At 43.2% G+C, this 20,830-nt stretch overlaps 2 protein-coding genes, 1 long non-coding RNA gene and 1 pseudogene across 4 annotated transcripts; 1 reads left to right on the top strand and 3 right to left on the bottom strand.

Annotated features, from left to right (window-relative positions):
- Nucleotides 1-356: 356 nt before the first annotated feature.
- LOC147984540 (uncharacterized) lies at nucleotides 357-850 on the bottom strand. Its single transcript, XM_087539773.1, has 2 exons — nucleotides 792-850; nucleotides 357-709 (listed from the first exon to the last, which is right to left on the bottom strand). The coding sequence occupies exons 1-2, from the start codon at nucleotides 848-850 to the stop codon at nucleotides 442-444; spliced, it is 327 nt and encodes a 108-aa protein (XP_087395899.1). The 3' UTR covers nucleotides 357-441.
- A 1,971-nt stretch (nucleotides 851-2,821) lies between these two features.
- On the bottom strand, nucleotides 2,822-10,351 carry LOC125541526 (meiotic drive suppressor JIEYAO-like; annotated as a pseudogene). Its single transcript, XR_015615054.1, has 10 exons — nucleotides 10,250-10,351; nucleotides 9,328-9,504; nucleotides 9,168-9,242; nucleotides 8,303-8,812; nucleotides 7,523-7,888; nucleotides 5,120-5,211; nucleotides 4,987-5,030; nucleotides 4,839-4,900; nucleotides 4,326-4,388; nucleotides 2,822-3,346 (listed from the first exon to the last, which is right to left on the bottom strand). The product of XR_015615054.1 is annotated as a meiotic drive suppressor JIEYAO-like (transcript).
- Nucleotides 10,352-13,130: 2,779 nt separating this feature from the next.
- LOC147984539 (uncharacterized) lies at nucleotides 13,131-17,016 on the top strand. The gene is made up of 4 exons (XR_015616096.1): nucleotides 13,131-13,472; nucleotides 13,618-13,751; nucleotides 14,413-14,522; nucleotides 15,009-17,016. It is a non-coding gene; the product is annotated as an uncharacterized LOC147984539 (long non-coding RNA).
- Nucleotides 17,017-17,125: 109 nt separating this feature from the next.
- On the bottom strand, nucleotides 17,126-20,332 carry LOC125537220 (receptor protein kinase TMK1-like). Its single transcript, XM_048700526.2, has 2 exons — nucleotides 19,668-20,332; nucleotides 17,126-18,434 (listed from the first exon to the last, which is right to left on the bottom strand). Exons 1-2 carry the CDS (start codon nucleotides 20,067-20,069, stop codon nucleotides 17,775-17,777), a joined length of 1,062 nt encoding a protein of 353 aa, XP_048556483.1. The 5' UTR covers nucleotides 20,070-20,332; the 3' UTR covers nucleotides 17,126-17,774.
- Between the last annotated feature and the right edge of the window lie 498 nt (nucleotides 20,333-20,830).

The following is a 20,830-nucleotide window of genomic DNA, read 5'->3' as shown; positions in this document are numbered from 1 at the left end:
TTTGTAAGTGAGCCTCTCTTTGGTGGGGATTCTTTGTCGATCAACTTCCACTTCTCGCACTTTTGGAGCAACTCCCAACAATGCTCTAGTTTGAAAAATCTGCCTTCCGAAGCTTCCATGTCCTTGTATCTATGTTGAGCAATCTTGTCCTACACAATGTGAACAAAGTGATCCAATCATTTCCCATGATGCAATATGATGATGCACAATTTGAACAAAAGCAAAACAAACTCACATAGTCGGACTCCACGGTGCCACTTGAAGGTGCATTGCGTACTTGCTCCAAGCAAGCTGCACATAGGCTTGATGTTCTCCCAACGCCCTTGAAGCGACCGAAATGTGCGTGGAGTCCTATTGGGATGCTTTGCCATAATGCGGAAGTATTGATCTTCGATTCTTTGCCAATATCTCTTGGAAGTTTGAGAAATGCCCGTGCATGCATCAAGAGACACCGCACTCCATGCTTGAATCAAAGCTTGATCTTTCCAAGATCGTGTAGTTCTTCGATCTTTGGCTTTTCCCAGAATTTTCTTGCGATTGCTCATACGGTTCCGCTTCGATCTCCTCCAATTCGTCCGCACAACCATGATCATCCACGCCGCCCTCCGTTCCATTGTAGTCGAACGGCTCGAAAGGGGCTTGATCAATGTCAACCGCGTTCGTGTCCAACAAGTTCACGAACTCGGTTGTTGCATTGTTCGAACCACCGCTATAGCGAACGATAACAAGTCACGAGCTATCGAGAATAATGGCGGAAATGAAAGGAAATCGCCAAGACCGAAGACGCATACCTTCCGGCCATTTCGTCGAACACCTCGCTCGCGGGGGGAGTGGCACTGTTGAACGGCATCACCGGAGCACCTCCTTGCGGGGGGGGGGGGTGGAGTGAGAGGATGAAGAAGGTGGCTTCTTTGAAGCCGGAACCTTCCTCCGCTTTACGCCCGCGGCCTTGGCGACCTTCTCCGCCGCCGGCCGGGATCACGCTACCGCGTTGGCGCCCGGAGCGCGGGCCATCGCGGCGGGGGCAGCCGGATTCCCGCCCTGCACGACCACGTTGCCCTGCCGCTTGCGGGCAGGCGCGGCTTGTGCTTGGGCGACGACGGCGAGGCCAACATGGCCGGCGACGAGATCCGCCCGAGGGGAAGGAGCGTGCGCGACCTCGACGGTGACGGGGGACAGCATGGGGTCGTCCATGGCAGCGAGGGACGGCCGAGGAGGAGGAACCGAAGCTTGCGGAGGGGGGCAATGGTGGCGGAGGGTGCGGGGAGCGGGAAAGGGCGCGCGGACATGTCCCTCCCGCCAAATCTCGCAGCGGATAGGGGTTGAGCTCGGGTCGGCCTCCCAGCCCATGAAGATAGAGGTTGGGGAAGAAGATTTGCTGCGCCCCGTAAAAATATTTGTGGGCCGGGGCGGGATGCGGGGTCTGATCGTGCAGATTTTCCGGCCCCAACCCGCAATTTGGCGGTTATTTTGCAGGCCGGGGCGGGATACGGGGTCTGCTAGAGTTGCTCTTATACCTTCATGGTGCCCCCTCGCCTCCTTACAAAACTACATATAATAAAACTTCTTAGGGACACAGGAACGTGATGCTTAGCGGCTATCAAGTCAAGCGTCTGTCTGAATGACGCCGTACAGAGTAGCCCAATTGTCGTAAAGAAGTTGAGCCTCCTGCAGAGTTCACCAGAACGGAGGGAAATTGACAAAATCAGAACCACTTTGATAGAAAAAATGAAAATGACGTGGACAAAAAGGAAATGAAATTCTGACGCATTGTTCGGCGTCATAAGCCGGAAATTTAGTTCAGGCCAGTCATTTTCCCCACTCAATCCAGAGATCACCAGCTTTCATTTGGCTGGTGATTGAAGCACTACTCAACTCCATGTAAAAAAATGATCGTAAAAAAGAAACTCCATGTCGGTGAGCATCAATAGAAGCCACTGCATTAACAAGTGTTGGGTGTTTGGTTGACTAATCTATATCTATACCTACTATTAAAGAGAATAGGTATTTTTGGTTTGGTTCCACTTTGTTTCGTCCCGTTCTAAGTATTTTCATGTACAATATTTTTTTTGTAAGGTCCGTTTTCCGTTTGACGAATATACATGTGCAAACGGAAAGAAACCGTGACGTGATATACGTGCAAAGGAAACTAAGCGTACGTGTTAAGGAAACTAAGCAGCCAGCCCGTATTTCTATTTTTTTTTCTTATCGAAACAATGACCTCTCGTTTCAGACTTACCTGCCTTTCTGAACAGTACAAAAGGCTGCTTGCATGCCTTTTTTTAATCAAATTGCTGGGCCTATTTGAGCATCTAACAATTGTTGCTAAGCTTTTCTGGGCCGCGAGCCACATGAGAAAAACTTAATCTCCAGTCCAATAGGCTGCAAAACATCAATATTTCATGTGAAATACTCCTACCTTGCTCCTTTTAAGACAATTCCCACCCGTTTATATAGGTTAGGAAGTTGGCTGTAATATCAACAAGACACCTAGAAAAAGGGAAGATGACAACGGACGAGAGGGCGACTAAAGTCATGACAAAAGAAACGATGGATTTAGGACGTGGTGCACCTTGCAAAGAGGGACGTGTGGGCTCAAAGAATGAACTTACTAGGAAGGATTGTGTGTGTGGGTCGGAACATTCAAGGAAGGAAATGTTGCATGACACTATGAGTATTTTTAAAGTTAAAGGAAGGAACAATTTTAAGGCTGCAAAGAGTAGCAAGGATTGTGTGTGCGATGTCGTGCGCCGATTATTAACTGGAGGCCTAAATTGTTCGGAGAATGTATTTTTTCTCTAAACCTTGGCAACTCCTTGTCATTGTTTGGATGTCGTCTTGCTGGTACGCATTTTGGCCTACCAAAGCACGGGTTGTCGTGCTAGCACATGCACACCAATTTATTTCCCCGTTGCAACGCACGAGCATATGTCCTAGTAATACTACCCTATGCACAGGATCAAATGTGTTGCATAAATATTTCCCAGGGTTGAGAGTTCCCTAAGAAAACAAAAACATACTATAAATCATGTGGGGCATGCTCGGAAAATTTGGGACAGATAGACGGAACTCATGGCATACCTTTCTACTCTACTTTAGCACCTTCAAGAGCCTGAATGCACCAATAGCAGCAGTGACAAAGCTCCTTCTGGGTTGATTGTTGCTTGTAAATGGCGAGGTCCTTGGCATTGGACCAAGTTTATGATTTGGACTAGGATCTGAGCTTGCATAGGCTGGATACACCTTCAAAGGAAGCCGGGCTTGTAACACTGACCTCCAATGTGGAAAAAAAACTTCTCCTTGTGTATGTGGGATCCCATCCTCGGCCTACTTTCTTTCTCACAGCCTGTCATATATTTCATTAGAGGTACATCATAAAACAAAACATCCATACTTCCAGCCAGCACCTCTCGCTTGAGATGTATTATGTTGATCAATACACAACATTGGTGTTTCATTAGATATGAATGATGTTACTGCAGTATAGTAATTCAAGTAGCATGCTTAAGCAACATAAAAAGCTGTTGAACCAGCACAATGCATGGCACAAACTCGCAGCTGAAACATGCTTTGTTATTGGTTTATTGCCTCTAACGATTATATTACACTGGATCTTATTCTATCAAAATCTTTCTCGCAGGCACCAAATAAATTTCAGATGCAACAGAGCATTCAAGAACAATAATAAAGTGTTGGAAGTAACAATAATGTGCAAAGCCCCCTTGGTGAAGTCCCAATGTTGACGTTACTTGGAACCTATAAAGTTCAGCTATCTCATTAAGCTAATTAAGCCTCCTTTTTATTGCATTTACCCCTTTTCTTTGGTAAAAAAACCTGATGGGAAACACATTAGGATGGGGGAGATGAACCATAGTTGGAAAAGGTGATATGCATTTGAAGGCAACTCAAAGCTAGAATTCAGTTTCTATACATGTAGTTTCTATACATGTGTGTGAACACACACTAGGTATTCTAGGCTAGAATTTAGATGTTTTGTACTCCCTCCGATCCATAATAATGGTCGTGGTTTTAATTCAAATTTGAACTAAAACCACGACAATTATTATGGATCAGAGGGAATAGCTCATTTAATAAGCACTAGAAGCAGCTTGAACATGTCCAGTTCAGTAGCCAAAGTCCATTAGAACACAAATACTTATACTCTATAAATATGGCTGAATTCGGTACTGCAAAGCTTCCCAACTTTGCAACACCAAAACCATCACGTTGTGCTCTAGTTAGTAATCCATTTGTGCTGCCACAAGGTGTAGGCAAAGCTGCTTGGTACTGCTGCACCAAAATCAGTATTAAGGTATATGGGTTACCTTTGTTTGTTTGGTGTGTTGCCGTGCCATAAGGGAGAGACCGTCATTTTCAACAGTTGTGACCTGGACTCGAGATTAGGGCAAGATGAGTACAGTCAGAAGTCAAGAAAACGAGCCTTAAAACAAAGATTCTATTATGTATCTGAAAGCGTTCATGGGATTTGTCAATTTAGGAAAAATTTACTACTCCCTCCGTTCCTAAATATAAGTCTTTGTAGAGATTTCACTATGGACCACATACGGAACAAAATGAGTGAATCTACACTCTAAAATGCATCTATATACATCTGTATGTGGTTCATAGTGAAATCTCTACAAAGACTTACATTTAGGAACGGAGGGAGTACTTTACATATTCTTAAAAATAGTTGATGTAACATAAAATAAAAAGAACAAGGAAAGGGCACATATTCTTATAGCTTTCTTTCTTTTTGCTGCCACAATATCATTACCCGTTACCAACACCATCAGTCTATCCAAAACTAGATCAACCGCGGATTTGATTATCTTTACCTTTTTCTCTGCAGCATCCAGATTGGCTGATTCCATAACTGCCATGTTTGCATCTGTAAGCCCTATTATCCATTTTATTAAAAAGGAGAGAGATTAAGACTCGGTTTGTTTAATGCAAAAAGAATCACTTGAGCCCCACGGCCCCCACCTTTGCATGACTCTCCGTTTGACTTTCTGCAGTCATAAGGCTGGCTTCAAGAAATGGAAGACAAATAGAATAATCAGAAAAATAATCATTTATTCACATAGAAAATTATCGTGAGCAATACAAAGAGTAGTACAGATTTATAGTGTCCATGGGATCTCCATTAGGGCAAAATCCATACTCCTTGAGGATACATGAAACATGTTGAAAGACCTCCACATGGGGCACCTACATGACATACAAGCTGTTGTATAAGGCAATATATCACTAACATAGATCTACCATATATACAATGTAGCAATTACATAACCAATTGTAAGCAGCGAGATAATTAATATGAGTTGGAAGGCAATAGAACAGTGTGCAAAAAGAGTAATCGCATTCAATTCACTAGGTTTCATAAACTACATAATATACATATTCGGATTCATCTAGATTAATGTATCATGTCTATCTTGAAGCAAAATCTGTTAGCTCCCACAAGTTCTGTGTATTTAACTACACGTTATGATCTAGACGCTTCAAAGGTACGGGTAAAAAACTGCATCACACTTCTGTATATTTAACTACACGTCACAGTTATTCAAATTCCAACTAGTTCAAATCACTTTAATAGTTTTATTTTGGTTCCCCAAAGAGAAAGGTGTCAATTTCTTCAGGCTTTCTTCAGGCTGTATGATCCAAATGAAGTTCAGACAAACTTAAAGACCATACACCTAGTGTTTCTTGAACTACATTGAACTGTCCTCCTGGACCACAGACAAGTTACTGTAATGAGCTCCAACTCCCTGTTTCTTGGAGGACCTGGAGTTTGTAGGCTAAATAAAGTACATTAAGCATAAATTTCCAGTCTAACATGAATAAAGAAGGCTCATGTCAACGCCCTTAATATACCCCCAGCTCCAGCACCTAGAATATTTGGAGCTGGGAATCATGCCAAACAGCTGCAACCATAAAAATATGGAAGTTGCCATTTTTGCCAATTTATCTTCCATGCGTCCAGAAAATAAACAAAGAGAAATGACACAAGCACATGTTCTGTATTCATGCACCATGCAACAACATTAACCAAACGCCTGATGATGATACATGCAATTTTACGGCTAAAAACGATACAACGCAGTGACAAAACGAGAAAATAGACATAAGTGAAGCCAAGAACAAACAAAATTGGCATTTCACACTATACTCTAATATGGAGATCAAGAGTTTCTGTCACCAATTTTTTCACTATTTATGCATACATTAAATATTAATTGTAAGATTCGTATTTCCATGACAAAAATGCATATGGTAGTGGAAAAGGAACTAACATGCTCCTTTTAGTTGTAGTGTGTGAATTCAATGTAGAAACCATCAATAGTATCTATCATGAACTCGTATAGCAATCTCCTTCACAATGTAATAATATCAAGCAATGTCTTAGAAGATAAAGAACAAAAGGTGTTCTTATAGTTTGTTTGTCTGGTCAATGACGAAGATAAAATAAAAGAAGTAGCCAGACAGGGGATCTGATGTGGATAACTAATAACAGGCTGGTTGTTACTAATACTTCTGACATAGAACAATTCATTAAAATAACTAAAACGACGGCTTTACTCCCATCAATTATTTGCTCTTGTTTCATTATCTCTGCCATCACCTTTCCCAAGTGTTCAGAAATAAGAGGTGTTTGTACAGTGGCGGAGCTAGAGAAGAAATGCTGGAGGGGCAGAAGGCAAATATAGCAATCTTGAGGGGGCCAAAGACTATACTTTTTCTAATTAAGCACATTGAGGTCAGTATTCACAAACTACGCATTCTCACACATATTATCAGGAAACTGCACTTTCTTTAGTATGAGCTACAATGATAGGCCAACAGGTCAACCACTCTGAGGTCAGAGCCACATGTGTATGACATGTTGTTCATAGTTGTCCAGCTGGTAAAATATGCAGCTTTATGATAACATTAGCACAATAAGTACAAATCTGGGATAAGGGCTTGAAAAAGTAGTAATTCGGTGATAATTTTGAGATAGATAATTGCTGCAAGAAAAGTTCATTTGTTTAAGCAAGACAACTCTCAAAACATTGCAGCAAAAGGATAAAACAAAACTGGAGTAAAATCAAAGGCAAGGTTCAACAATATATAAGAGTTCCATCCTCCATATTAGACCCAAGAAACCTTCCAGGAGCAACTCTTGCATTAACCGCTGTCGTTAATTACAGGGGCAAGATGTGGAGCGCCAGGAATTTCCATTGTGCCTTGGTCCTAGAATTTTGGGCCCCCCAGCCCAGTAAACGCAGGCGGAGCAAGTATAACATTATTATTTTTATTTGTGGTGAGAACTATCTTCTTGGCAAGACAGAGCAAGTATTACCTCCGTCCGGGACGGAGGGAGTATAACATTTTTATTTTCAGTTGAGGTGAGAATTATCTTCCTGCTAAGACTAGATCATGTATTTTTTTAAACAACAGCACTAACAATAGTAAAAGTACAAATATTAAGTAAAAGGCATATGAGGCACTGCGGCCACAACATACCAAAAACGCTTACCTCAGAATGCGTTTGAATGTATGCAGAAAGATCTTCACCGGCATGGGAAATTACATCAACAAGCAGCCATGCGCAATCAGTAAGTGTCTTCCTTTCCTCCAAAAGCTCCGGTGCCGTTGCATGTGAACCTTTCTCCCATCTCAAGGCAAATGAACGCCTCATTATACATTTATTGATAATGTCAAACCCATTTTTCTTACTACTGCCATTTATCTTGGAAGAACTGCCCCCACGGATCTGCTCTTGAGCAGCCAGTAGTAGAACAGCAGACTGGATAATTTTTCCATCCTCAATGTAATTCCAGAGCTCTTGAAGTACATTATTTGTTTTTTCTGCAAGCAGTCTAGTTGTGTCCAAGAAGACCTTCTGTAAAACAACAACGAACAAAAAATAAAGTCCATTTAGCATTCATATGCAAGCAAGTAATGTTGAATAAACTTTCTGTGTATCGCCATGTTTCCTCCTATCAAAGTAAATATGGATTAGGGACAATCTCCAAGGCAAAGAAAATAACATTAATAACTAGCAACACTTTTTATATATTTTATTGATGACTTTTTATCCTTTACTATAAGAACATACGGAAGACATGAAGTAAGACAAAAAAGGATCAACAAACAAAAACTTTACACTCTCTGACAAGTTGAGATGAAAGGATGCCCGGCACTTAGTATCACTAATTTCATTATAACCTGTCACGGGTTTATGGTATGACCACAATTACTTTTTGTGTCATGCTGCAAAAGTAGTAATACATATAGGGAGGGAAATGAAACAGACCATCTCAGGTAGACACAGCAGATGAATAAGCTTGTAGATATAATCCAGATGACTCTGGTTGTGAGAAAGATTGTCCTCCAGATACTTATGGAGGCAAGTATTCTCAACTGTGACATGGAGCGGGAGTAGATTCTCAATGACATCAAAAATGACATCATTGCGAACTGTGCGCACATTGGGCGATGCACCATGGCGTAAAAGCAGCTTGATCATGTCCACAGAGAACCTTTCAGCAGCTTCGTGGAGCGCAAAGTATCCAAATTTGTTTATGCAGTTGGGATTGGCGTGCATCCCATAGAGCTCAGGTGCCATGCCCTCCAATACAACTTTTGCACATCGCAGGGCATTGAAACTGACCATGAAGGTTAAGGTTTGTGCGGTGATGGTAAGATCCGATGACATGCCCCGGCCTCTACAGTTCTGGAAGAGTCGGAGGAAGCACCAAGCACTATCCTTTACAAGGATGGGCTCCAATTCGGCATATTTGTCCAAGAAGTTATCAGCCACCCACTAGATGAGTCCGTCACAATTGAAAAAGGTGAAAGGCGTCAGTTATCCCATTAAAAGCACAACAAAATAAACTGTCTTGTGGTCTACGGAGGGTGCATGTATGACAACAACAATGAGAACAACAACCCAAGCATAAAGATAAAACCAAACATGAGGCACCAACAAGGAGGGAGGAGAAAGTAAGGGGATCTAAAGCTAGCATGGTTCAGGCATGTGAATCCACGTGCTCCAATCCAAGGTAACAAACATATTGTTTTAGTAGACTTAAGTACCCTATAATACTACCGGGTTAAATAATAACTAATATAATGGAATGAGCCATCAATCAAATTATGTGAATGAAGGTAACACAAACTTGGGGAGCAGGGTCTGGGATGATTATGTCGTTTGCTATGGACTTGGCGATCTCAACATCCCTTTCTAGCATAAGCTGAAGAGAGAATGTCAAGAGTCAGCAGTGGGAAAGAAAATAAATAAGGGGAGAGAAACATCACACAGATGGATAGTTATCATACCTTCTTAACCTTTTTCAAATCAAAACCCTCAGTAACTTGAAAATAAGGGACAGGGTAGTCTGGATAATCATTTCTTACTGTAATTGCTTTAACTTTACCATTAACGTTGTATTTGCTCAGGGCAAGTAAGTCCCTTTTCCACAGTGCATCAAATTTCAATTCCATCCTTTTGTTTTCCTGAAACAAGGAAGTTTAATCTCAAATTATGTTCCAAACAAGATTACTATGCATGGGCCACTGAAATAAATCCAGGATGACCCTGAGATAAAATGAGTCCTCTCTAAAATGGGTCGCGGATCACTGAGACATAAAACATATGGTGCAAACAGAAAACGATGTATTTACTCTGTGAATCCTGAAATGTAACAATGCTAGGTGTGAAATGAAGGGCCGCAAAAGTCCTGTCGAAATTTGATGTTACAGTTGAACAAGTATAAACGATATTCACTGGTTAATGACTCTCATGAATAACTAAATTGCCCTGTTGATGCCACCTGAAGCACAACGAGACATCTTCACATGCAAGGAACGACTACCAACTAAACAAAAACAGTAGTCGCATTTTAAGTACTGCCATATTTACTTTTCATATAAAAAACACGTCATGAATCAGTCCAATGTTCAGTCCAATGTGCAAGGAATCAGTCCAACAGCTCGCAGAGTACATACACACAGATGGGCTAGGAAGCAACTGAGACTCTGGCGAAACAAGGTGCAAGAAAATTAAGCTTTCAGTCCGATGTTCAGATTAGACACCCGTCGGAGAGAGTTTTATACTCAGATCGGAAACTAGATCAATCAAGAAGGACGCGACTAACAATTTCAGCAGTAATCTAGGGCAAGATTCAGCGCACACACAGAAACCATACATCAAACGAGAAGGACCGGAAGAGCGGTGCGCGTGCGGCGGGAAGAGCGGTACCTCGTTGGCGGCTCGCCGCGGATCTGGAAGGAGGCGACGGCGCGTACGTCGGCCACTCGCCTCGCGCCGGAACACTGTATCTGACGGCTGGGAAGGGGGAGTTTTTTTTAGAGAGATAGAAGCCGACGTGCGATCAGAAAGGCCCATTGAAATTATCAGAACGGCACGGCGGGCGCGGCTATGTGCCGCCAGCAGCGAGACCGAAAAGGGCCGGCCCAGTAACCACTTGCAGCGCCACGCTAACGTCAAGATGACATCGTACGTGTTCATTTTTTTTAGCTTTCCCTTCAAACTACCACTTTCGTTTTTAAATTATGTTTATGTTTGAAATATTCTAATTAAAAATATGTATATTAATAAAACCCTTTACATCAAATTAAGAAAAGGTTAATCTTGCATTTGAAAAATATTAAATGTGTACAGAAAATGTTTCTAATGTATACAAAAAATGTATAACATTAATGAAAAAACTAGAAATGTTTATCATGTATGCGAAAAAATGTTAATCATGTGCAAAAAATGTTCATCATGTCTACGAAAATGTTAGTCATGTGTACGCAAAAATGTTTTTATCAGCTGAAAAATATTTCAACATGTATTTGAAAAATGTTAATATATTTCGAACATATTGTTTTGCAAAAAATTTTAAATATGTATTTGAAAAAATTTAAATGTCTATAATTTTTTTACATGTCTACAAAAAAATGTACAAAAGTAGGCATGTGTTGGAAAAATAAAAAAAAAGTAGACATGTTTAGAAAAACAAAGAAAACCGAGAAAAAACAAAAAGGAAAGCGAAGAAACAAAAAGAAGCAGGAAAGAAACAAAGAAAATCAAAAGTGCAAAACAAGAAGAAAAAACTGAAGAATACCGTCAAAAACAAAGGAAACTGAAAAAATAACAAAGAAAAAAGAGAAAACAGAAGAAAGCAGCGATAAGCTAAAAAACAAAGAAAATAGATGCAAAAACAAAGGAAAACCGAAACATAATGAAGAAAAAAACCAAAGAAAACTGGCAAAAAAAGGAAAACTGAATGAAAAACAACGGAAAAGGAAAGAAGAAAATCAGATTGAACCGACGAACACACCTATTAGACCCGGCGCGAGGGAAGCCAGCGATCGACGCAGCTAAACGGGCCAGCCCATTACTGTGTCGCCCAGTGGCGATTCCTATTAAAAATCAGTACCCGCGACAAAATAGCTGTCACTCGGCATCGCCCACCCAGACACTCTTAATACACGGGATGTGTCGGGCCAACGGCGCTAATGTTTGAAAAAAAATCTAGAAAAAAAATAGGGTGTGTAGCACACATGCCCATCCTCGCGGTCCAGGCACAACCCGGTTATAAATGTGTCCGGTCAGCCCCATCATGGGGTGGGCACATGCTATGGGGCCAGCACGCCAGGATACATACATTTGGCCACCTTTGGAAATGACCAAATGAACAATTAGAAGCCTCGACCCTTTTTATGAGTATGGCCACCTCGGTTATTTTTTTGGTTACCACTAAAAATGTTTATTTTTTGGCCTTGTTTAACGAAGAGGAATGGAAACAATTTTAGAGAGGGGAATTCACCTTATGTGGCGATCTCTAGCGAGCCGCTGGTCCTTATCTCTAACCTCCCGAAGCTTGAAGAGGCTTAACTTTTCAAAAGGTCATTTTAAGGAGTTAGGCCGCACCTAACCGAACCGTCAACCGATTTTTCTCCTCAATAATTTAGGAGTCACTTCGGATGTGCCTCAAATTTAGAAGTCCGACGCAACTTCTCAGCAAAAGATTGCCTCACCCCCCCCCCCGACAGCCTTGCTCCCCCGCTCGCCCTCATCCATGTCGGCGTTGACTTTAGTGTGGACCCGTAGCCTCCGCCACCATCCCGTCGACACCATGTACCCCCCGCCACACTTAGATTCGCTCACCGGTGGCCATCGCTGCGCTTCGCTAGAAGTGTTCACCCTTTTAAAAATTCGATGAATGCATTTTAAATTTCATGAACACTTTTTAAACCATGTAGCATCCGGCCACGTAGTTGTCTAGTTCCCTCCGATGTCTCTTATAGACGCAGACGTCACAAAACATGTATATACACTCATCCCTATAAAATCCACGTACACTCTACCCCTATGAACACATTCGAAGACTAAGCTGACACTTCACACATGTGCATCGCTATCGACAGGAATGTCGCCTCCCACTAAACGAATATTCTGCCTTTAGGAGACACCAAAGCGTGAAAAATATGTGGTCTGATCCCTTGTGGGATTAGGGTACCATTGCTCTAGTAACCATCCAATTAAAGATTGGTTCTCATGTTCTGGTCCTGATTGTAATCCAATTCTGTTTTTCATTTTTCAGGAATTGTGACACCAAACTTTATTAGGTAATAGTAATGTTTACAGGTAAAATAATTGGGCTATAAGGTAGAGCCCGACCTATACCTAGCAAAGACGCATGCTTGATGAGATTATGAGCTTCAAAGTTGAAATTCCATTATTCATGAGCAAGCTTGGACTGAATGTAATCTAATTTTTTTTTTAGACAACCTTATGAAGCTTTTATTAATTCGTCACAATGTTTACAGGAACGAAGGGAAGGTCTCTATGGTGTCCCAACCACACATGGTGGCCATCCCCGAGAGATGAAGTATACTTCGCTAAGTTGTGAGCTTCGAAGTTCGAGCTCCTAAATTCATGGCTAAATTTACAAAAAGCAAAATCCGAGGAGTGACGTATGATTTCAATGTTGATGCTGTGGTTCCTTTTCTTTTCTAGAAAAACTAATTCTGCTTTCTAGGGCCTCTCTTCCCACTAAAATTGGGCCCAGAGCCTGGATCACTTCCTCTCCAAATTCAGCCCGTAGCAGCCACAGAAATCAGGAGCGGCCCATAGTAGTTTTCCTCTCGACCAAATAAACGGTCAGCGAGTTATCAAAAAAAAAAAAAAGGGTCAGCGGCGGCGATACGGCGAGCGAGCTCCTCTTCCTGCCTCGCCGCTGCTCATCTTCCTCTCCGTCCCATTGCAGGTCCACGGGACGGGAGGAGCCGCGGGCCGCTGCTCCTCGACCGGCACCGAGCAGCGCCACCGTAGGTCCACTCCGCGTGTCGCCGCATGTCCTTCCTGTTGCCTCTGATGGGGATAAGACACGCATCTGCGGATCTGCCTCCGGTGCTCCACCACCTTTCCATCAAGCTGCAGTCTTGCTGCGCTGGTCCTGATGAAATGCCTGGTAAGTGATGTAATTACTGATTTTTTATGTGGTGGTCAGGTGGTCAGGTAGGCAGTGCTGTTGACACAAGTTGCTCCATGTTTGGTATGTGAAATTCAGTTAAAAAATCAGCAGTAGAGAAGTTCATATTGTGCTCGTTTCACAGCTCAAGAAGGCACACTTGGTCAAGCAGGATCTTAATCAAGTTAACCAATGCACCCAAGATTGCCCATATCCCCATCAAACCCTTGCGGCATTGGTGATGGGCCATGCAGTCTAGGCACAGACAGACAGTTTCTGGTAAGGAAAAAAAAATTCAGTTTGCATAATGGTGATGTGCTCTTTTTCATGGATTGTTGTCATTGCTGTTCAGAGAGGCTGCCAGAAAGCATGTGACACAATTAGTGTATGTGACCAATTAACGCATTTCTGGTAGTACAAATAATAGATGGACTCCACAGCGTCACATCATACTCTTAGCAGTTTGGATACTTTAATGTCATGGATATTCTGTAGTGCTATTTGCTCTGGGTGGGTTCAGAGGGTACCAAACTTAACTGAAAGTATGTTAGAAAGGTGAAACTATCTCCCGCGCCACTCCCTTCCGAAAGAAACTCAAATTTCATTGTAGTTAGTCTTTTCTGAAAGAAACTCAAGTTTCATTGTAGTTACCACATTCCAGTATCCCCACCATTATTGTTGATTCCACTCATTTCTGAAATTAGTAACAAAGAGAGGGTTTGCTTATTACGCTCGAGGCGAGGATAATCCAAATTTCTTTAGAAGATGCTACAGGCTGATTAACAAGTAAAAGTTCAGTACCATTAATTCCTTTTTTCTTGGGTGCAACATTCATTTACATCAGTTTCTTTTTTGTGTGTTTCATTTCTTTCTTTTCAGCATGAGATCAATTTGTGTATTTTAGTATAACGGCATTGTACTTTGCACCTTTGCTTCGCAGATATTATTCTGAGGAGATACACATCCATGTATTATGCGGAACATGGCTTGAAGATAGTGCTAAGTAGCTGGATGCCAAAATGGATACATGTTTTAGTGCTATGTTTCAGTGTAAGATCACCCCATCCCTGGCTATGTCTTCTATGATATTTTAGTTCAGTTTATCAGTTTCGTTCGGCAAGTACCCACATGCCTATTTAGTTAAGATCCCAGCCTATAGTTGTGAATTATACTTGCATGTCCTTTCAGATGAGTGTAATCCTCCTCCATCTTGATATTTTCCAAACTACTAATATGTTCCCTTTTACCAGTGAAAAACGGTACTACATAATTCGATCTAACTGTAACATAACTTATTTACTGCTTTATAGGTTGCTCCCATGAGACATGATGCTTCTTTTGTCACATTAGAATAGAGGTAGATCTGCAGTTATGTTCCTGATCTTAGGTAATGGTACTGTGTTAGAGAACAAATCCATTGATGCTTTCTTACTTTGCATGCAAATTGCTTTCTGTAGCTCTCTGCATAGTTTCTACATAAAGTGTTAAGGGGGTTTTGCCCACCATCTACATAAGTGTTGAATGATAATTTTGCAGGTTTTGCAGTCAATGCTAACTTCGCACGATTGTTGAAGATACTTGGCTTTCCTTTTTATCCTGTAGACTGCTAGGGAAAACATACATGTTATTTGCCAAAGTCTGCTCTGTTGGGGCTCTAAGCACTCTACGACTGCCACCATCTCAGCTCAGGGTCAGCCTATACGCCGATGACGCGGCTCTGTTCATGTCTCCTTCGGCAGCAGACATTCAAACTACCAAACAAATCCTGCTGCTCTTCGGTTCTGCCTCTGGGCTCAAGGCCAATGTTCAGAAAAGTGTTCTTCTTCATATTGCTTGTGATGATATTAAGCTCCAAGAGCTGCTACAGAACTTCCCGGTTCCCATCAGTCAGTTTCCTTGCAAATACTTGGGTTTGCCTCTCCACTTCAGGAACATCACAAGAACGGACATCCAGCCAACTCTTGTTAAACTGGTACCTAGGCTGCAACGTTGGTGTGGTAAGCTTTTATCTAGTGATGCTCGCCTTCAGCTGATAAACTGGGTACTCTCGGCAATCCCCGTATACCTCATCTCCCTTTTCAAGCTGGATAACTGAATCATCAAACAAATAGATAAGCTGAGAAGGAATTTTCTGTGGCGCTCCAAACCTGACGCTGCGGGTGGCATGGCTCTTGTGAATTGGAAAACTGTGTGTCGTGCCAAAGCTCGGGGTGGCTTTGGCGTACTCGGTCTCAGAAGATTTTGACGTGCCCTGCGACTGTGCTGGAAGTGGTTTGACTGGACTGATAAGGATAAGCCTTTGGTCTTGCTCCTCCATCCCCTGCATGCGACAAAGATGACTTGGCTGGCTCTCTTCTCGGCTTCCAGATATGTCACGGTTGGCAATGGTCAGCGCACCAGTTTCTGGTGTGATCAATGGCTTGATGGGCAGGTTCTGCGCTACTCTGCTCCTGACATCTTCAAGCTCTCTAAGTGCAAGAACATTTCTGTTGCACACACACTTACAGATCATGGTTGGATGTTTGGGCTGCAAAGGATGTCAGTGATTTCTGAGCTTCGACAACTCACACAAGTCTGGCTACGTCTGAAGCAGGTATCATTCCAACCAGATACTGAGGACACCATTAGCTGGGTCTGGAACCCCTCCCAGGTGTACACGGCTGCATCCTCGTACCACTGCCAGTTTCTTTGTTCCTTCTACCACTTACCATTTGATAAGCTTTGGAAGGCCCCGGTTCCTGCCAAGTGTCGTTTCTTCATGTGGCTGTGGCTTCGGGGAAGAATCCAAACAAATGACAATCTGGAGATTCATGGCATTCCCTGTAATGATGCATGCAACCTATGTGATCAAGAAGATGAATCCCCTTTGCACCTTATTCTGAAATGCTCCTATGCTAGAACAGTTTGGCAGCAGGTTGCGAACTGGAGTGACACCCCTGCTTTGGCCACTCATGCCCAAGAAACTGAGTCCATCATGGAGTGGTCAAACGAGCACACCTGCAACTTGCCCAAGAAACATGTATCCACTGCAATCTGCACTGCATGGAATCTATGGAAAGAGTGTAACAGGCGAGTCCTCGAGCGCAAGTTCTTAAATGAAGCTGCTCTTTTATCCACTGAAGAAAGATACTCCCTCCGTTTTTATTTAGTTCGCATATTAGCTTTGGTCAAAGTCAAGCTTTACAAACTTTGACCAAGTTTATATACAAAAATATTAAGATATACAATAACAAATCAACAACATTAGATTTATTATTAAATGTACTTTCACATCGTATAGATTTATTATGATAAATGTCTATATTGTTTTCTATAAACTTGGTCAAACTTTGCGAAGTTTGACTTCAGTCAACTCTAATATGCAGAGTAAATAAAAACGGAGGGAGTATATTGCAACCGACTTTCTCCTTCTGCTGGATAGCCGATGTTCAAAAAGCACCAGAACCTGAGCCTGACTAGTTCTGTATTAGCTTGGTGTGGGACACCTTAACCCCAACCTCTTGTAAAACAAGGAATTTGTATTTGTTTTCTCCTACTTAATATATTGGCAGCAAAACTGCCAAATTCCTCAAAAAAAAAAACATAGATGTGAAAATACTAGCAAACAATTTTTTTCAACTTCTCACGGCCCTGGCCGAGACATTACTTTTCAGTTCAATTGCAGCACAAGCATAAATGATAACATAGCACTGAGTACCGATCCTAAGATAATCATCACAGACAGCAGCTAATTAAGCAAGTACTTAAGCATCGCAAAGACCATCTAATCAAACAAACAGAACAACAATGACCCTCATGGCGGCCACAACGAAGCTCGAGATGCACGCCTGGGAGGTGCCTGAGACGGTGAGGTTCGGGTTGCCTTCAGCCCAGATCGTCGTGGTGCTTCGGAATCGTGGCATGGTGCCCTCCAAAGAGTTGTGGGAGACGTCCAAGACCCTGAGAGACGGCAATCCCGCAATAGAACGCGGTACAACGCCGGTGATGTTGTTGCCTGCAAGAAGAAGCGCCACGAGAGACTTGAAGTCATCGAAAGCGGGGTGGATAGTGCCGTTGAGCCCAAGGCGGCAAAGGTTGACACCGGTGATGGAGCCGCTCTTGTCGCAGTGGACACCGAGCCACCCGTCACAGGGGTGGTTCCCCTTCCAGCTCATCGCAAGAATCTGTGGGTAGTGAAGTGCCCCGGCGATGGTGATGAAGGACTCGACACGGCTGTTGTCAGAATCGCGATTCTGTTATACGATTCTACGACTTTATGATCCAAACTAACCTCTATGATTCTACGATTTTAGTTCATAGAATCTACGTTTCTATGATCCTGATAGTGAAGATTCTACGATTTGCGATCCTATCATCGGAGCTCCGATCCGATTCAAAATCACGATTCTGACAACCTTGGCTGTCACATGGCCCGGGCTGTGGACGACAGAAACTCCTATCGAGGGACGCCTCAGCAACATCAGTCTGCACCGATCCTGCGAACACTGGAAGTGGCCCTTGGAATAGATTGTTCCTTAGTGTGACAGAAGAGAGACCTTCGAGTCGGACTAGGGTCGCTGGCACAACACCAGTGAGATTGTTATGCGCAAGAGTAACCACCTGGAGGCTCCATAGTCCGCTGAAGTCAGGTAACGGCCCGGTGAAGCTGTTCCGGTCGAGTCGAAGTTCTTCGAGTTCCGGAAGTTTCGCAATGAAGTTCAATGGCCCCGAGAGGAAGTTAGCACTCAGATCCAAGTGGGTGAGGGTCCGGCTTGAGAACGTCGTCGGAACCTCGCCGGTGAGCCGATTGTTCCCCAAAGAGAGACTGCCGAGGGCGGCGAACGTGCTGGAGCCGAGGAATCTCGAGAGCGTCCCGGTGATGCTAGCGTTGTTGGCGATGTAGTCTTGGAGGTTGCCAATCGTGTGAGGATTGTTTGGGAGATCCCAACCCTCAAGCTGCGAGTTGTTGCTGATGGTGAAAACCTGCATCATGGTTTTCCTTTCAGTTTAGACTAGTAAGTGATGTTCAAAGTGGTAATGAAGGCGAAAATCAAGGATAGACAAATATTGAATAATGATGAAAAATATATGAAAGAGTTGAAATATAAACTTGGTTCATACATAAGATGTATCACATACATTGGAATAGAAAGATAACTGCTTCTACAAATTTTGTCAGTGTCTTCTTTCGCACGGCATAACACAACTACTATGCGAGTGCATCTTTGTAGAAAATATCATGTAAATTTCCCAACGGATTTTTTTGTTAGATCGACACAGGCTTACTGTGTGGTGTTTATCAATGGGAAGTGAAATAACTGAAGTGTGTGCTCTTTCAAGTTTAAAAAACCTATTATTTACAAACGGTAGGATGATAAGTCAACTGAGATCAGATCATGCTAAGAAAACGTTGAGACCATGCAACCTACTCCTTCCGTTCCTAAATATAAGTCTTTGTAGAGATTTCATTATAAACTACATACGAAGCAAAATAAGTGAATCTACACTCTAAAATGCATCTACATACATCCATATATGGTCCATAGTGGAATCTCTACAAAGACTTATATTTAGGAACGGAGGGAGTAGTTACTTATCAAGATTAACTTCGTAAATTGAAGATGTAAAACATCTAGAAACAGCAATGACCAGAAGGCACAGACTTTTGGCGTCCCTTTAAATAAGTGAAGAAGACTCATTAAGCAACCACTTGCAAATTTTCAACTAATAAAGCCAACAGCCGACTAAGCAATTCTACTCGGTTGAACAAAGTGAATAAAAGGAAAATGAGTAGAGGGGCATTAGTTGCACCAGAAATTCTGAAAGATTGCAGAGTTCAGAATTGTGACACTGGGTGGGTTGCACTCCTCAATGATCTACAAGCAGTATATTGTGCCAGCCGCTGCCTTTCCCTCTGCTCCCTTTACCTCTCCCAATGTAAAGAAACAAAGAAAGAAAACACTACTCCTACCTCATAAGATTCCTTAACCATGTGTTCATCCACCCAAATCTGCTATCTTTCAGAAAAAGCATACGTCTGAAGCAAAATTGACTAACTGCCTGAAACGTTTTCGAGCGCTATTCCTAATCCTAAACTGAACTGAAGTGAGCTGCTAATTCATCATTCAAGTCAAGCACAGAGTTGGCACATTGAGCAACTGAGAATGAACTTAACTGAATTATATATCGAACTAACAAAGTACAGTAGATCATTACCTGCAGCGATCTCGCGCCGGCCAAGAACCCAACGGCCACGGACGTGAAGTTGTTGTTGTCCAGCCGGAGGAAGACGGTGCTGGGGAGCTGGCCGGTGATGGCGTTGTCCCGCAGGTCCAGCTCCTTCAGCCACGGCAACGCAATCTCCCCCGGCAGCGTGCCGTTCAGGCTGGCGTTGCGCGCGCGGATCGCCGTCACCCTCCCACGCTCATTGCACACAACTCCGGTCCAGCCGTGGGTGCACGGGGATGAGTCGTTGCCCCACCCCAGAGCACGGTCCGCGCCGAGGGACGTCGCGATGGTCTGCATGCTGTAGTCGTCGTTGACGCATACGCATCCGGGGATGGCGGATGCGGCGAGGAGCAAGAAGCATCCGGCGACGACGGAGAGAGGTGACGACATGATGGAGAGAGGCGCGCGACTCCTTCCTAGGCGAGGCGGAGGAGGAAGACGCCGGCGTCGTGTTGGTGCCGCACGCGAGCAGAGCAGAGGGTGCAGGGGGGACACGCCGGCGGGTCGGCCACTTGAGGAGAAGAAATGGAGCAAGGGGAAGACGCCGGCGCCGGCTTGGTGCTCTGAGGAGGAGGAGGAGCAAGGCGCCGGCGTCCCTAAGGGTGGGCAGCGGTGCGGTGGTGGTGCCGCTGCCCCATGGTTTGGAAAAGTGGGAGCTCAGTCACGCGCGCGGATGGCTTGCTCTCTAGTCTCCCTTCTGACTTGTCAGACTCCAACGGTGGTCAAACCAAGTAAACACAATGTGATGATATTTACCTTTTCTACTTTCTTTACTTTACTTGTATGTACTGTATATAGGAGTAGTAAGTATGCTTGCTATCCTGGTCACCGGCCACAGAGCGATCACAATCGGGAGACCCATGTCATCCATGTGCTCCAATATGTACCGGGCTGCCCAAGTTTGCATCTCCAAAGACACAAAATCTCAATACAACAGCAATATAAATCTGAATAATTAAAACAATAACAAATGGTCCGGAATTAAAATAATTGTTCAAATCACAAATGAATACAAATGAATAAAATGGGAGTCTATCTCTCATACATTTGCCACTAGTACTCAATGAGATCATTACGAAGCTGGGTGTGTGTGGCATTGTCCTCAATCTTCTGTTTGGTCTCAAAAAATGAATTGATCTGATCTGGATTCC

The sequence above is a fragment of the Triticum urartu genome, chromosome 2A, assembly GCF_056163025.1.
Source record: "Triticum urartu cultivar PI428250 chromosome 2A, HENAU_Tu73, whole genome shotgun sequence".
In the NCBI taxonomy this organism is placed as follows: Eukaryota; Viridiplantae; Streptophyta; class Magnoliopsida; order Poales; family Poaceae; genus Triticum; species Triticum urartu.
This window is presented reverse-complemented; position numbering and strand designations above follow the sequence as displayed.

What these genes read in the sequence shown, in the direction of transcription:
- LOC147984540 (XM_087539773.1), bottom strand. Translation starts at nt 850, where the DNA reads ATGCCGTTCAACAGTGCCACTCCCCCCGCGAGCGAGGTGTTCGACGAA. An exon ending in TTCGACGAAATGGCCGGAAG is followed by an intron (nt 710 to 791) that starts GTATGCGTCTTC and finishes CGTTCGCTATAG; the next exon opens with CGGTGGTTCGAACAATGCAA.
- LOC125537220 (XM_048700526.2), bottom strand. Translation starts at nt 20,069, where the DNA reads ATGTCGTCACCTCTCTCCGTCGTCGCCGGATGCTTCTTGCTCCTCGCC. An exon ending in CCGGCGCGAGATCGCTGCAG is followed by an intron (nt 18,435 to 19,667) that starts GTAATGATCTAC and finishes ACCATGATGCAG; the next exon opens with GTTTTCACCATCAGCAACAA.